The sequence below is a fragment of the Eupeodes corollae genome, chromosome 1 (genome assembly GCF_945859685.1).
Source record: "Eupeodes corollae chromosome 1, idEupCoro1.1, whole genome shotgun sequence".
Lineage (NCBI taxonomy): Eukaryota > Metazoa > Arthropoda > Insecta > Diptera > Syrphidae > Eupeodes > Eupeodes corollae.
Genome location: NC_079147.1, coordinates 87,594,560 through 87,610,969, shown reverse-complemented (window position 1 = coordinate 87,610,969; position 16,410 = coordinate 87,594,560). Strand labels below are relative to the sequence as shown.

Below are 16,410 nucleotides of genomic sequence, written 5' to 3'. Positions count from 1 at the left end.
CCATAGCTGTAAGGCTCATTTGCCTGAATTAGTTTTCCATTTTTAATATTCAGTGTAAGTGAATCTTTAAAAATACTCGTTTTTTAAATCAAAATGAAACCTTTTATTAGATAACCTTATATATTTACACAATAAAATTCTTTTACAAATTTTAGATGAAAATTCAAAACTTTCATTCCAGAAGATATAACCTACACAACACGAAGAACCCAACGATGACTCAGATTATTGCCCAAATAGTCATTCTGATGATATGAAAAAGTAGTGTTTTCAAAATTCAAGTTTCATATGTAAAGGTACCTGCACATAATAATGACACGTCCGCATTGTCGAATTGAATTTTAATGGAAGCATTCAACCATTATTTTGAATCTAGAAGTTTTATCACGCAAAGTTTAACCAAATAAACATACAAACACCTAAAACATACCTCCATCGAGCCCTGTCCAAGTGCCCATCCTAGAGTCTAAACCTAATCTTCATAATAATGTACTACGAGTATAAATGACTAATTCAAAGATTAATGGTAATGGTATGTAATCTTGAATAATGCACAAAACATTTCCAAAGCTCACCTTTAACATCATTCCACAACCTGACAATGACAATGTGGTATTGCGTCGTCGTCGTTGTTGGTTGGCGTGTCGTGTCGGTTATGTCTTATGTCCGTGATCCAAACTTCACAGAGGGAGGTCTACAGATACGAAACAAAAGTATACCTTTTGAAAGATTGTCTATTAATTAGATAGGTAATTAAAGTCCAACTGTCAAGGACACATTCATATAACAAAAGTCAAAAATCCTCCCTAATAATCGTGTGTGTCAAGCTCTAGTATGTTAAATGTTCGTTTCAGTTTTTGTACAGGGTGTACAGGTGGAGTAATGGTTAGTGCATATTACTGTATACTACATAAGGACTTCGAAACCGTATGTTAAGAAAGTTTTTATCTAAAACTGAACAGGCTTGACCTAAGAAATTCTTTTGTAAATGTTTAACGGTAGAAAGTTTATTGTCAAAAGTGGCAGTGTAACTTCTACTACAACACTCCAAATTAAAAATGGTCTTCAACAGAGGGCTGTGAATTCGCCAATTCTCTTCAGCATTTACACCAGCGATCTGATAGGTAGTCTTACCAAGGCAATTGCGTACGTCGAAGATCTAATTGCGTACAGAACGGCCTGAGAGCTCGAGGTTTTTAGCGTGCTTTCGACAAGATTCAGCGATATTCCGGCGACTGGAAACTGTAAATAAATGTCTAGAAGTCGGAGACAATTCTATTCTGGACTCCATTGGCTATGGCTACGATTGATACGTGCAAGAATTTGATCAAGATGATCATCACGGACAGCCATTAGCGTGCAAAAGTGTAGTGAAGTACCTCGGTATCTGGTTAGATCAGTATTTATGTTTCGACAGACATATAAATGCTGCTCTGACCAGGGCCAGAGGAACCTTTGGTCTGACGAAACGACTGTTTTAAGCAGTCGGCTTGACCCCAGAGTGAGGATAATTTGCTACATGGCCCTTTTAAGGCCGATGATCATTTATAGTTGCCTTGTGTGGTTCAACGTTGCCCCTTCCCATTTGGAGAAGTTTCGAGTAATTGAACGGCAGTATTTACGACTTTGTACTGGCTTACATCGAACAGCCACATCTTCCTAAGTTCATTACTATTGCGACAAGGTACTTTACGACGGGGCTCGAATCAACAGAATTGACAATTTCGTGATAAAACTCGTTCTAGGGCACATTGCGAAAGCTATTTCTTCGACCAACAATTTATTTTTTGGGGCTTCTTCCGAACGACGAGTTCTTTGAAAGTGTACACTGGTGGAATGCTACCAGAGCATTTAAGATAGATGCGGTCTGATACAAGATAAATTATTTGTTCCGCTAATTTACCAGTGCAAGTGAAGAACCGTAGATAGGAGACTCCCTTACAATCGGGAAGTCATGGCACAAGCCAGAGCAGAGCTCCTTCCATTCAGTAAGGCTGTGTCCAAAAGGGACCAGTGACTTACAACTCCCAACTATTCCTGAGTGCGAGTTATGTTGTCAGGAATGGAGGGGACCTACAGTTTTAAGCCAAATCCGAACGGTTTATTTGAGGAAACACTGTTCATGACAAAAGTTACTTTTGGAGGGTTTGTCAATTCCTGGCAAGAGGCAGTACCCGCAAAAAAAGTTTGAGAAGTCACAGCCAGAAGTCACAGAACCCAAGACCTCTGGCATGACAGTCCAACGTACAAACCATCAAGAACGGGTACCTCAATATTTTATATTTATAAACAATAAAATCTTCAAAAGCTATTATCACTTAAAATTCGGAAGTGCCTTTTCACACACCCTGTGTAATGTTGTTATTTGTTGTTGAAGACAACAAAAATAAACCACCATGCCATACTAAAGGTATAGGTTAGATGTGGTAAGGCATGGCAGGGGACGATGCAAGAAGCTCTATTTCGGTATCGTGTCGTGGTCGTCCACCTTAGACGTCATTTACTGTATACATTATGGAACTTTATTGTCAGAGATATTTTAACCTATTTTTCCAGCCTGCGCCGCGGCCGCCGTGCCGCGCCCCTGCCCTCTTCCACCTCAACCATCAGCCGTCAGCCTTTCCACTCCCTACATATGACCTTGTCTATTACGTTCTGTCAACAAAATGTCTGTTGCCAAAGCCTCTATTTTCGTGCTTGCTGAATAAGCACACAACACTACATAACACAGCTCTTATGATATAACGAGGGTAGAATGGTGGTTGATAAAATTTCCCGATCCCAACGCTACTCCTTCATTCTTCATCCTGCAACTTCACAACCCCCAAAGCCAACCGAGCCTCAACCCGTATGGTAGTATCGTATATGGCGAACGAACTAAAGCAAATTTTTGAATGGGGTGGTAATGCACGTTTCTTATATATGATATGTTTTCCGTGTTTCTTATCTTTCCGGTGCTTTTCCATAAACCGTATTCCAGAGTTTAGTTTCACATTTTTCCATACAGTACACGTCGTTGTACCTTCTATACGTTGCCTGTCCTGAAATATGATTTTTTGGGACATTTAGGCCAACAATGTATGTGTTTTTGGGGTGGAGATTTATCAAAAAACAAAAACGGAAAATGCTACACTCAGCAGCTCTTAACATCCCTTAACGAACCCGAATCGTGGTGGAAGGATCATCAGCCAGAGCCACACGAGGTAATGGCATTGTTCGTAAGGACATAAAAATGTCACTGCCAAAATAGCAGCAGCACCTCTACCTCCGTCCGTTTCTTCACCGTCATCGTAGTCGTCGTCGTTACCGTCGCACCGCACTATGTCAATGTTATGATGAGGGGACAGAGGAGTCTGAGCCTGCGAGCATGAGAATCGATAGTCATGTAATCGATTTAAGTGCACAGTTACTTTTGGAGCAGACATTCTAGATTTTTTGATTTTCCTTTTTTTCCGTTTCTGGGTTATCGTACAGGATTTTTCTTTTTTGGATGAACGTTCGATTTCCTTTTGGACAGAATTGAAAGGATGATGCGCTGAGCTGGTGCTGGGAAATGGGATTGAGATTTTCCAGTATATATTTTTGCGAATTGATCCAATATAATGGGGGCAAGCTCAAAACAAAATTTAATGCACAAGGATGTTGTTATAAGGGAAAATGGAATATGTGGATTTTTGGTTCAATTTATAAAAAGACTTAGTAAGCATATTACTGTGGCGGAACTACATTGTGTACTCGAACGAGTATATATGATGTTTTGAAGTTTATAATAATGTGTTGCAAGTTGCAACGTTCGTTGTGCGATGCTGATGCTGTTAAATTGTAAACTGCATTTTGAACTTAAAGAGGAATTTGAGTATGAACCTAACCAAGATAGAGTGATGGCCATTTAAAGATCAAGGATAATATTTGTTTGTGGTTTGATTTAATAATGGATTAAAATGAAAAATGTGTGTATAAATGTCTATAAATATATTTAACCTTAAACCTTTGTAAATTAAAATAAATTTGTGTAATTTTGGAAAGAAGGTATAAAGGAAGGTAGTTAGAAATAAATGCGGTTGATGGAGAGATAATCGGTGGAGAATACTTCAGACTTAGATACAAACTTTTAGTATTCCTATATTCGTTTAGAGTATTGAGCTTTATTTTAAAACGAACTCTGGACGTTTAGTGTTTTGAAATGTTATAGTTCAAGAGCGAGGCACAAAAGAATTCAAACTTGAGCCTATCGGAAAGTAAAATTAGTTAAATTAAGGTCAAATTAATTAGGGAATGTTTAATGTGTATCGCCTTGAAAAGACTATAACGTAGGTAGGTAAGTAGGTAGGTAAGTAGATAGAGATGGCAGTCACAAACAGCCCTTGCTGTGCGACTCAATTAGCACTGCAAAGCCACGTTTTGGTACCATTAAATCGTTTAACCTATATAATGAAAAATAGAAATACAATTTTATAATGGATTTAGGTCATTTTGTCGCATTTATAGAAAGGAAATTAGGTCTTTAAATTGTATCTAGGACAGTTCATCAAGATCTTCAAGGAATGCCCCTCCAGGGCAGGGAATTTACAGAGAAAGTAAATCACATTTTCCCTTTCACATAGGTCTCCGCAGATACGGCAGTGAATTATGTAAGGGATATCTAGCTGAATGTTCTCCTGTCGTTCAATGGCCGGAACATCTTGCAGTTACCCTTTATATATTATGCCTGGGTCTACATAAAAATCTGATAGAACGGTTTTGGTTAAAGGTAACCCATATCTTCCTGTCCATTAGACTGTTCCACCTGTGGCTGGTTTCTGTCAGAAAAATTGAGAAAATGTTGCCCTTCAGGAATTACCTTTTCCACAACTGAGCTATGAAGAGCCGATCCATGCCGGGCCATCTAATCAGCCCATTCGTTTCCATCAATGTCGCTAAGACCTGGAAACAAATAAAAATAAGCATAGAGGATGTTGTGGCTGAATTGTTAGCCATAATAGCCGCCTGGCTATCGGTGCAGATAGCCGTGCTGCAGTCTTGGCTTTAAGTTTGAATTTAGTATTTTAAATGCTTCTCTGATTGTTAATAATAACATTTCAAACACTCCGGTACAATCAGGTAGCCAAAAAGACAATTAAAGATTCAGAGAAGATACCCGACCGAAGTCCACACTGCATCTTTGACTAGTCAGTAAATATAATATAGTGGTATCGAAGTCTTTTGTAACTATACCATCCTCGCTATCCTTTCTGACAGCAAATATGACTTTAAAATCTTCTTGTCCGTTGCAAAAATATCCGCTGGGATGAGTTCCTAACACGGAAAGAAATACCGAATATTACAATGTCTGTACGGGTGTGAACGCAATACTGTATGGCTTAGAAGATTTCCATTCGATAAAAAGTTGTAAGCATAGTCAATTTGGTCATACTGAGAATAGTAACGTCGACAATAGTTATAGCCGATACGCCAATGCCAGTATGGGAGTCAGGCTCATACTAACTGGCGGCATGTACAATGCTCCTAGCAGAAAAGTCTATGCATTATTGTTATGTCCCTTATACTGACACTATTGACAGCAATCCAATAAGGGTTTCAATTATCACGCCATAAATTACTGCGGGAAAAACTAGTAGCATTTCGACATCTCCGATGCAGTATGGGGCTGAGGGCAATGCTGTCTCGTCAAACGTACTATGCATTACAAGCAAACATTGTGGTACATAATCCATAGTACATAATCCCAAACTCGCTGTAGAATTTTCTTTGCTCCATATACTGAAATGTTGCTTATTGACGAATCTAGAAATAGGCATTACCAAACAATTCTTGGGACGAGAAATTTTTTAACATATACTGAAATGTTGCTTATTGACGAATCTAGAAATAAGCATTACCAAACGATTCTTGGGACGAGAAATTTGTTAACAAGTTAGTTAAAAGTTAGTACCCGTGCATGATGGTTAGTGCGTTGGACTGCCATGCCAGAGGTCTTGAGTTCGATCCCCGCCTATGCCATCTAAACTCTTTTTACTGGTACTGCCTCTTGCGAGGAATTGACAAATTCTCCAAGAGTAACACTTGTCATGAAAAAGTGCTTTCTCAAATTAGCCGTTCGGATTCGGCATACGAAGGAATAGTTGAGAGTTGTAAGTCACTAGGCCCTAGTTCTCAACGGACTATTGTGCCACCCAATTTATTATTATTAATTAAAAGGAAAGCAAGCATGTATGTATATTCCAAAGAAATCAGTACCATTTTTATAAATCCTAAAATTGATTTCACCGTGGCTACGATGGCATTTAAATGTAGTGTAAAAGGATAATTTGGAGTAAAATGTAACCCTAGGCTTAAGTGTTTTACTTAAACAATTCTGTGAAGCTATCTGAATTCTAGAGAACGTGGAAACTTGAGCGAAAGATTTGTTGTTGTTAGGGTTTATAAAGTTTGATTGATTAATTGAAAGCGGGACAATTATAAGCTCTAGGAACTTAAAAAATATGTCATCAACTTAAAAAATATGTCTACATGGGGTCATCAATATATTTGAGGCACTAGCCAAAATTGATATGATTGATCTTTTATTATAATAATGTAGGGTCCGGCAAAAAACCTCCCGTATTTTTAGACGTTTATATTTAAAGCTGTTTTTAGGTAAAATGGTATTCCGGGTATAGATAGAAAGAGGTCTACGTGCCGTTTTTAGTTTAGACAGTTTGGTGTGCTGTTGCTGAATTTGGTGTGTTAGGTCCGTATTTTTTCGAATAAAATGAGCAAAAAGTTATAGTTAATGCGGATCGCTACTGTCACATGATTGAGATCTTCCTCCAACCAAACTTAAATCAGTTTACTATAGGAACCACAAAGAAGTCTGGTTCCAATTTAAAAAATTCAATAAAATTTGTCTGTTAATTTTGCTGGACTCTGTATAAATACCAATATATTAAGATGCCTGTCTTGATGAACTCCTGAAGTGGATTTTATATAAGTACATATTTTTTATATTTCAATGACCCAAATTTCATCCATTGAAGTAGATTTGATTGAGTGGCTAATACGAGGGCGGGTAAATAAGTCCGTCAACAGGCATCTGTCAGTTGACTCCTGTCAAAATTTGAACTAGCTGCGTCAGTTAGTTTGTGTTTGACATCTATTTTTATCGACTAAAAATTACCGAGACGAAGGCTTAGCTTGATAAATACTATGGGGACTCTGCACCATCGATTTCAATGGTAGGTCTCTACACCCGAAACAATGGACAAAATTCACGATATGGTGTTAGCTGACCGAAGATTGAAAGTGCCAGAGGTTGTGGAAGCCGTAGGGATCTCGCAAGGCTCAGTGTTTTCAATTTTGAATGATCACTCGGGCTTGAGAAAGCTTTCAGCAAGATGGGTGCCGCGTTTGCTCACAGTCGACCACAAACGCAATCGTGTAACAACTTCACAGGACGGTTTGGCGTTGTTTAATCGCAATGTGGAGGAGTTTTCGCTTCGTTTTGTAACCGTGGACGAAACATGGATCCATCACAACACACCAGAGACCAAACAACAGTCAAAATAGTGGGTTTTCTAAAGGTGAAACGGCGCCAAAGAAGGCCAAGGTGGGACTGTTTTTTGGGATGCACGCGGGATAATTCACATTGACTACCTTCAAAAGGGAAGAACAATCAATGGGAAATATTATGCCAACTTATTGGACCGATTCAATGACGATTTGAAAAAAACCGACCTCATTTGGCCAAGAAAAAAGTTCTTTTCCACCAAGACAATGCAAGGGTGCACACATAAAGCTTATGAGGAAATGTATTAATATATTTTGACTAACTGAATCGACAGATTTGATTGAGCATAAACTTGGAAGAGATTTTCGTTTTAATCCACTGCAAATTAAGAAAAACATTCTAAATTAGAATAAGTTGAACTTCCTTAAATAAGTCCATACTGGACACTACCTATATGTTCAATTATAAGGGAGTAAAATTTTATTTTAATAAAACTTTCTAAAAGTGTGCTGAAGATTTTAATTTATCCAAGAATATGATTTCCCAGAAGATAAAGAAAATTCAAAAACAATAAGCAGAGGTACAAAAAACAAGAAAACTATTTTTAACACTACCTCAGAAATACCTTCTATTCTATTCTTTTCAAAATGCATTTGATTGATTAAATATCTATTTTTGTGTGATTTGGTCATTTTTGGAATTTGATTTAAGTAAAATAAATCAATTTAAACACGCTTTTCATTATGTTTTGAAATTCGCATCGATCAATTGAATAATACAAATGTTAGTTCTTGAAACATCTTTAATGGATACGTTTAATCTCAAAAATGTAATCAAAAGATATCAAAGTATTTCAGGTATTCTGGAATTTCAACATTTGGTTAAATTTAAATTCGTATGTTTTTGGACAAAAATTAAAAATCCGTTGAATGATTGAAATTATTCACTGAACATTTTACAATAATTTTAGTCTTGCAAATTTAAAAGTTTGTCTCATTTTTGTGAACAACTCTAAGTTGTTTTTTTTTTAATTTTTGAACCGTGCAATAAAGTTATAACAAATAATAATTATAGTCTATCCATCATGAGATCAATAGTGGCTAGAATTTTCGTATGAAAAGGAATGTATTTTCAGTTGATTATTGAATTCAAACATAGTTCCTATTCAGAAACTAAAAATTGTAAAATAAAGCAATTTTGTGTAAGAAGTGGAAGTGGTTACTTTGTCAAAGTTGCAAACGAATACTTCCAATTTAGTTAATAAAAAATGGTTTTGAATTCATTGCACACATTATTTCTATTTTCTTCTGACATTTCCAACAAATTCTAATAGTTCAATATTTTCTTTTAACATAAGAACCATTATGCTCGTAATTATGTCATAACTCATACGAGCTTCAGCCGATCTGACAATATTAGAAGATCTGATTATCGACACTGTTTAGATTAGAGATGTTTTCATAACAATTTTCTTATTTTTACGTTTTCAAAAAATGTATTAATGAGCATAATTTAAAACTCGTCTATAAAATAATATTTGTACTCACATTGAAAAGAAGCATATTCCATTAAAGACTACGTACTTGGTGACTCATCGCCTGGTGAGGCAATATTGCTATCGGAAGTTGACAGTGGTCGGCATATTCCAATTCGTGTAATTCCATTGGGCATTCCCTTGAGTATTGCAACGGCTTCGTCCAGCGACAATCCGTGTAGACTTGCATCGGCAACACTAACCAATCGATCGCCAGGGAATATCTCATTGGTGGCCTCTGCCGATCCACCTGGTATAAGACCACGTATTACAATAACTGTTCCCTCGGCATCCAGTGGATCCTGATAGTCAAGAACGGAGAAACCAAAACCGCGTTCAGTCTTTTCGATGTCTATGTACGTAACGTCTGTACTCCAGAGAGCCAATCCTGATACATTTTCAACGGATTTGGAGCGTTGCTGATCGGTGAGGGTTGCCGTACTCGAGGTATACAGCGAACTCTCTGACTGTGCTTTCGTTAGGAGGTTCTGTAGTGATTGATGGCCGCCTGGCAGTAGGCTTCTCGTCTCGAATGCTTCGGGATTCTGAGATGTATTGATCACAGATGGTGCTGTTGGTCCACGAGCGCATATTAGACGCACTTGTGTTGGCAATTCTTTCAGAATCTTCACCACTTCTATGTGCTTCAAGCCCTGCAACTTGTGTTCGTTAACCTGCAGCAGTTCGTCACCCGGTCGCAGAATGCCCTGCTTCCCCACCGGGCCGTCCTCGAGAATCGATCGGATGTAGTGATGGGGCCGTTTTTCGATGCCTCCCTCTACGTCGACGGTTCCCTCGAGGCTGATTCCTAAACCTGAAAGTTTATTTATTTCGGCAACTATTATTTCGCTCTCAGGACACTCACTTTTCCAGGCTGCAATCTGCAGCGAGTCCACGCTTTCGACGGTGGGAGTAGGCGTGGGCGTATTCTGTGCGGATTGGGGCGTCGTCGTTTTTTGCGGAGGTGAGTGCGTCGAACGTGGACTAGGTGTCTGGACGCCTCCGTTCATCTTCTCACTCACGCTACTGCTGCCGTTCAATTGCTTATTGAAGAGGGCTGTTGTCGGCGTTGTCGCTACCGTAGTCACACTACCGTTGCTAATCACTGGCACTGGCTGGCTGCCCTTAGCCTCACCATCACCGTTATTTAGGTCATGCTCATCGTGTGAATCACTACAACTACTACTGCGATCCAACACCAAGGACATGTTAGAGTCGACAGTGTCGCGTGATGGCATCATGTCACCGCCATCAATGGCGGGCGCACAAAGGCAGTCCTCTGTCGCCAAAGAGTCCGCATCGGATTTCGGCGGCACCCATGACAGTGTGGCTATTGAAGGTGATGCGGGCAGAGAAATCTGCGACTGAGTATCACTCTTGAGTTCAGTTAAGGCGACTTGAAGGTGTTCGAACTTTCTACCACGCAGGAATCGTTCCAGCGTTAAATGCACAATTATATCGGTGTTTCGCAGAAGTTCCACGGCCTGGTGATTGGTTACACCAGCCAGAGTCTTTCCATCAACTGCAACAATGCGATCGTTGATTTGAATTTTCCCGCTCATTTCAGCGGCACTGCCTTCAATGATGCTCTTGACGAAGATTCCGGAGAGATCCTCCTCTTCGCACACATATCCCGCCACTGTGATACCCAGTCCGTAAACGTTTTTCCGCAGCTCCACCTCGTACGTCTCGGTCTCGGGTGAGTCGATGAAACTCAGTGGTGTTACCGGTGACGCATTACTGATCACCGTCACAATTCCAGGCGTTGAAAACAACGTCTCTATGCGATCCGTATCGCTGCACCCCGATGACAGCTGCTGTCTCTGGCACATTGATGGCGCTGCAAACGGCACGATGTCCAAATGCTTTAGGCAGGCACGTGTGTTATGCTGCAAGTCCGTCGGTATTGGCGGCAATGGCAACGGCAAGTCGGCCAACTCAGTGTCCGGTATTGGCATCTTAAAGCCGCCAACCATACTTAATGCGCTTATATCGGCAGCACTAGCAGCAGCAGCAGCAGTGCAATTATTTGCTGCAGCAGAAGCACCAGCAATAGCAAACTGCGGATTCTGATACAAATGTCGTGACAGTTCTTCCGGGTCGGAGAGGAGCTTAGTTGGAATAATTGGAGCATGACTGGCCAATGCTTGGTAGTCAGTGGCCGTTGGCTCAACTGGACGTGCCACAATCAATCGAACCTGAGCTCCAGTCTGACGAAGAACCGTTGCTACTTGCTCGGAACTAAAACCACGCAAATTCACTTCACCAATTTGCAGCACGTGATCACCGCACTGCAATCGACCGTCACGTTCGGCCACACCGCCCGGTATTAGCCCCTTAATTACCACGCCCGTACTCCGGCCTCCGACCAAAATAAAACCCAAACCATTGCCATCGTTAACGAGATCAATAACCTCAACTTGTGACCATTCCGTGCTTAGAACCATTTCGCCAAATCGCACAGTTGTTCTTTTCTTCCCGTTGCTGCTGCTACTGCTACTGCTGTGGTGTCGTGTTGGCTGTCCCACTGCGGTGGTGTCATGACGCGTTTGGAATTAATTCTGTATGGCCTACTCGTTGCATCAACATATGTGTCTTCAATTGTCCCGATGTCAAAGCGGGACCGTGATTTTTCAGTAGAGGAGTTAATTTCGTAATTTACATTTCATGCAGCTCCTATTACTTCCTAGCTGATTCAGCTCTGGGGTATTTATATGAAGGCAACAGCTGCTGCCAAGAAAGACCTAATTCCTATGGTCCATGGCAAGCACGAAGCACACCCTCAAACGACGACGACGACGAACGACGTGCCTAAAATCAATAAACCGTTTTTTCCTCTTCCGAGAATCGCTTTATAAATAATTTAAAACAAAAATATTAAATTATAAAATGACCAGAAAACTTCAAAGGGAAAAATTACGGTCACGAGAAAAACTCGTTCGAAAAACTCTCGCACGCAGTCGGCGGTACTGTTTTAGATTCGGCCAAGAACAAAAACCGTTAGCACACGATAACTCCACTGCAGCGCACACAGCAGGAGAGCTAATTACAAAAAGGGGGTGGTTGATGGGGCTGTTGGACGTAGACGTGAACTAAGACGAAGACCAAGACCAAGACGAGAACAACAACGACACACTTCCCGAAGGCAAGGGGTGGCAAACGAATGACGGTTGACGGGAAATGAGATCGAAAAACACACCATCACTGGTTACATTTTCCTGCTCCCATTTTTTCCAACCTCTGATTGTTATTTATTTGTACAAAATTTTGACTTTTCCTTTGAAGGGGTGGATTGGCGATTGCGACTTTGTCGTTTTTTGAATTATTTTTATGGAAGCAGAAGATTTTCTTAATTTTTCTTTTTATTTTTGGACTCACTATTTCGCTATAAAACTTTGTGTACACTATCAGAAGAGGGTGTTTTTCTTTTTGCCTTTTTTTTGCTTTTTATTTTCCTTTTGGCTATTTTTGAATTCGCGCGAAATTGGCGTAATACACCCGCACGTCAGGAGTTTTCTTGGCCGATTGGCACTTGCGGGGTTGAATTTCTCGAAACAGTGTGGCATTCGAAAATATTGTGGAAGGTGTTTTGTGGTGCATGATGCTAGTTTTTTTGTTTTTGTGTTGCCTTGCTTTTTATCGTGAATGTGGGGCAATGACGATGGATGACGAGAGGATAGTGGGAGCGGACAATATACGCTCTGAGAAGAGAGGTGGTGTTGGGATAGGTATGCGGTCTGTTGCTCTGTTGGCATTTTGTATACGGAAGTTGTGTAGTAAGTGGAGCAATTTTTGTGGAATGTATCGTAGAAGGAACTTTAGGGCGCAGGATTTCGAATTCTGGAGGAGAGAGTTTGTCTTAGATCGAAAACGATGAGCTTAGAGAGTGAGAAGCTTTCGAAGAATAAAGCTTTCTACCACAGTTGGACAGGGTTGTTTGGGAGGATTTCCGATTCGAATGAAAATGTTGTATTGTTTTGTACGCTTATAAAGGATTAAATGAATGTACCTCATTGAAAGCGAAGTTTTTGAACTAAGATTTGTTTATGTTGTGATTGCAATTTATTTAGTAAGAAAAACAAACCCTTAGGAAATAAACTGTGGGTTGCCTAAAATTAAAAAGCTAAATATTTGGGAATGTAAGTACCCCTAACGGGGGGGTTATTGTCAAAGACTGTCATTCTAGAGGCCTTTGGTTTAATCCCTGCCTGTACCAACTACAATTTTTGACGGGTACTGCCTTTTGCGAGGAACAATCTTCTGAGTGTAATTCTTGTCATAAAAATTGCTTTCTCAAATTAGCCTTTTGGATTTGGCATAAAACCTGTACATCCCTTCTATTCCTTACATAACTTGATTGAGAGCTATAAGTCATATAGGCCCTGATTCTTTGGTGCACACAGAATGTGATTTTTTTAGCAGCGAGTGTAAGATTTAATTAATAAACATCAACTCAACACTTCAACAGCTCAAAAATTGATTTATTAGGACGAAAGCTTTTCACAAAGATATCAGCTTAGTTGCCTTAAATGCAATTGACTCAGCAATTGAAGAAACACTACTTTTTCTGAATTTTTTTTTTAGGAAATTTTTGCATTGATTATATTAATTATTAATTATATAAATAAATTAATAAATTAATATAAATTATTGCATTTTTAAGTTAAATTTTACTACACACTTTAAAAATGTTGATTCTAATCCTCGGTTGGTGTGCTAGGTGCAAGACCCACTTAAGAATATTTTAGTGTTCATAAATACGGTGAATACCGTTCTGTATGTATAAACTTAATAATAAAATTAGTTTGAAGCCAATATTTCAAATTTTTGAAAAGATATTTGAGTCGAAAATCTATTTTTACCAACTTTTATACATTTCTTTTAGGGTTTTATTTTTTGTAAAAAAAACTGTCAATTGGATTTTTCTCAAAATTTGTCCTAATGTTGAAAACAATATTTCTTATAAGTAAAAATTAATTAGAAGCTATTTTTTCAAATTCTTGAAACGATATTTGCGTCGAAAATCATTTTTTAAAAACTTTTGTTAATTTTTTTTCAGTTTTTAATTGTTTGTAAAAAAAACTGTCAATTCGATTTTTTTCAAAATTTTACTGAATGTTGACAACAATATTTTTTGAAAGAAAAAAGTAAATTAAAGCCAATATCTCAAAATTTTGAAAATATTTGAGTCGAAAATCAATTTGAACCAACTTTTATTCATTTTTTTTTAGGTTTTTATTGTTTTTTTTTTTAAAATGTCAAATCGATTTTTCTCAACATTTTTCAGAATATTCAAAACAATATTTATTATAAGATAAAATAAGTTTAAAGCCTAAATTACAAGTTTTTGAAAAGATATTTGAATCGATATTCAATTTTTACCAACTTTGAGTAATGTTTTTTTAGATTTGTATTTTTTATAAAAAAAACTGTCAATTCGATTTTTCTCAAAATTTTATTAGATGTCAAAAACATTATTCTCCGTTGCACAAAATTGTTTTGAAGATGAAATCATATTTCAATTTGACAAATCGGACCCGTTGCAATAACTTCCTATGGGAAGTTATTAAAAAAATGAAATTAAATGAAACAAAAAAAACCCAATCAAAAGCAAGTGCAAAGACTTTAAAGAATGCATGAAAAAAATTATCAATTATCTGAGAACAGGAGTAAGGACAGGCTGTACCTAAAAAACCAATGAAAATTAAAAGCACAAATGTCCTTCCACCAAATTTGGTCGAATTGATTAAGGTGCGAAACCGATACCGAGCAAGGTGGATAAGAACTAGAAATAGCTTCTATTTCACTGAAATGAACATTCTTAACTCTATTATAAAAGAAGGTATAGCAGTTTTCAGAAATAGAGCTTGGAATCAGAAGCTGCTAGGGTTGGATAAAGCAAGCAAACCATTCTGGAATATAGTTAAAGTTATAAAAAAACCAAACTCTCATATTCCTGTCTTAAAGGTAGGAAGTAGTTTAATGATGACGGGATCTGAAAAAGCAAATGCATTAGCAACGACCTTTTATGATGCACAATTGTTAGCTAGCAATGCCGTTACAAATGATACCATTGAATCTGTTGTTTCTCAATCAATAAGAATAATTAACTGTGATACGAATGATGGTGAAAATTACTTCATCACTATTGAAGACATCAAAGATGTTCTTAATTCTTTGAAAACTAGAAAGTCAGTTGGATTTGACAAAATAAAAAATTTGTATTTGAAAAATATGCCAAAGCTGGGAGTTAAATTTGTACAAAAACTTTTTAATTCATGCCTTAAATTGGGATATTTCCCAAATGAATGGAAAATAGCAAAGGTTATTCCAATTTTAAAACCTGGTAAGATAGCTTACTTGTCTGTTAACTACAGACCGATTAGTTTGCTGAGTTCTCTTGGTAAATGTTTTGAAAAAATCATTAAAAAGAAGCTTATTGAACACATTAATTCAAATAATGTTTTGCCTTCAGAGCAATTTGGATTCCGTGCATTTCACAGTACTGTACAACAGGTTCATCGCATCACAAAACACATTAAAAGTAACTTTAATGTAGGAAAAAGTACGGGTTTGGTGTTGCTGGACGTTGAAAAAGCTTTTGATTCCGTTTGGCATGACGGACTATTACATAAGCTATTAATTTTCAATTTTCCTATGTACCTTATTAAAATTTTAAAATCTTTTTTGTCTTCAAGAAAGTGTATTGTCTCCGTTAACAATTGTCTTTCCCAAAGCTTTATTTGTGTCGCCGGGGTCCCCCAAGGATCTGTACTTGGTCCAATTCTCTACAACGTGTTTACGTCTGACTTTCCAAGACTTCAAAATTGTGAAACAGCCATCTTTGCTGACGACACATGTATTTATTCTTCAGATTCAATTGGTTCCACTATTGAAACTAACTTGCAATCTGCACTGTTTATAATACAAGATTACTTTAGTGACTGGAAAATAAAGATAAATGCTGCTAAGACTCAGGCGGTCTTTTTCTCTCGAAAAAGAAAACCCTGTTTCTTACCAAGTAACAATCTTATTCTTAACGGTTATGAAACAGATTGGAAGTCAAGCGCTAAATATTTAGGGGTTTATTTGGATAAGAGATTAACGTTTAGTACACACATACAAGAAGTTATTAAAAAAATGAACCTAACAATCAAAATACTGTACCCATTTATAAACAGAAAATCAAAGTTGAGTAGTGACAACAAAATACTGATCTACAAAGCAATTTTTCAAGCGATTATGTTCTATGGATCACCTGCTTGGGGAAATTGTGCAAAAAGTCACATACGAAGACTTCAAATTTGTCAGAACAAACTCCTGAAAATGATGCTAAATGTTCCATGGTGCTTTTCAACAATCGAATTGCACGCCTTAGCCAACATAGAAA

At 37.9% G+C, this 16,410-nt stretch overlaps 1 protein-coding gene across 2 annotated transcripts in view; it reads right to left on the bottom strand.

Moving 5' to 3' along the window:
• Nucleotides 1-12,685, bottom strand: part of LOC129938395 (patj homolog) — a 280,799-nt gene extending 268,114 nt beyond the window's left edge. The window contains exons 1-2 of one of the 2 annotated variants that reach the window (XM_056045930.1): nucleotides 9,886-12,685; nucleotides 9,034-9,834 (exon numbers count right to left, since the gene is read on the bottom strand). In XM_056045930.1, the coding sequence (XP_055901905.1) occupies nucleotides 9,062-9,834; nucleotides 9,886-11,467 (2,355 nt within the window). In that variant the 5' untranslated portion in view covers nucleotides 11,468-12,685 and the 3' untranslated portion in view covers nucleotides 9,034-9,061. Of the gene's footprint in view, nucleotides 1-9,033 lie in introns of both variants that reach the window. The other variant, XM_056045929.1, reaches the window with a different exon arrangement.
• Nucleotides 12,686-16,410: the final 3,725 nt, after the last annotated feature.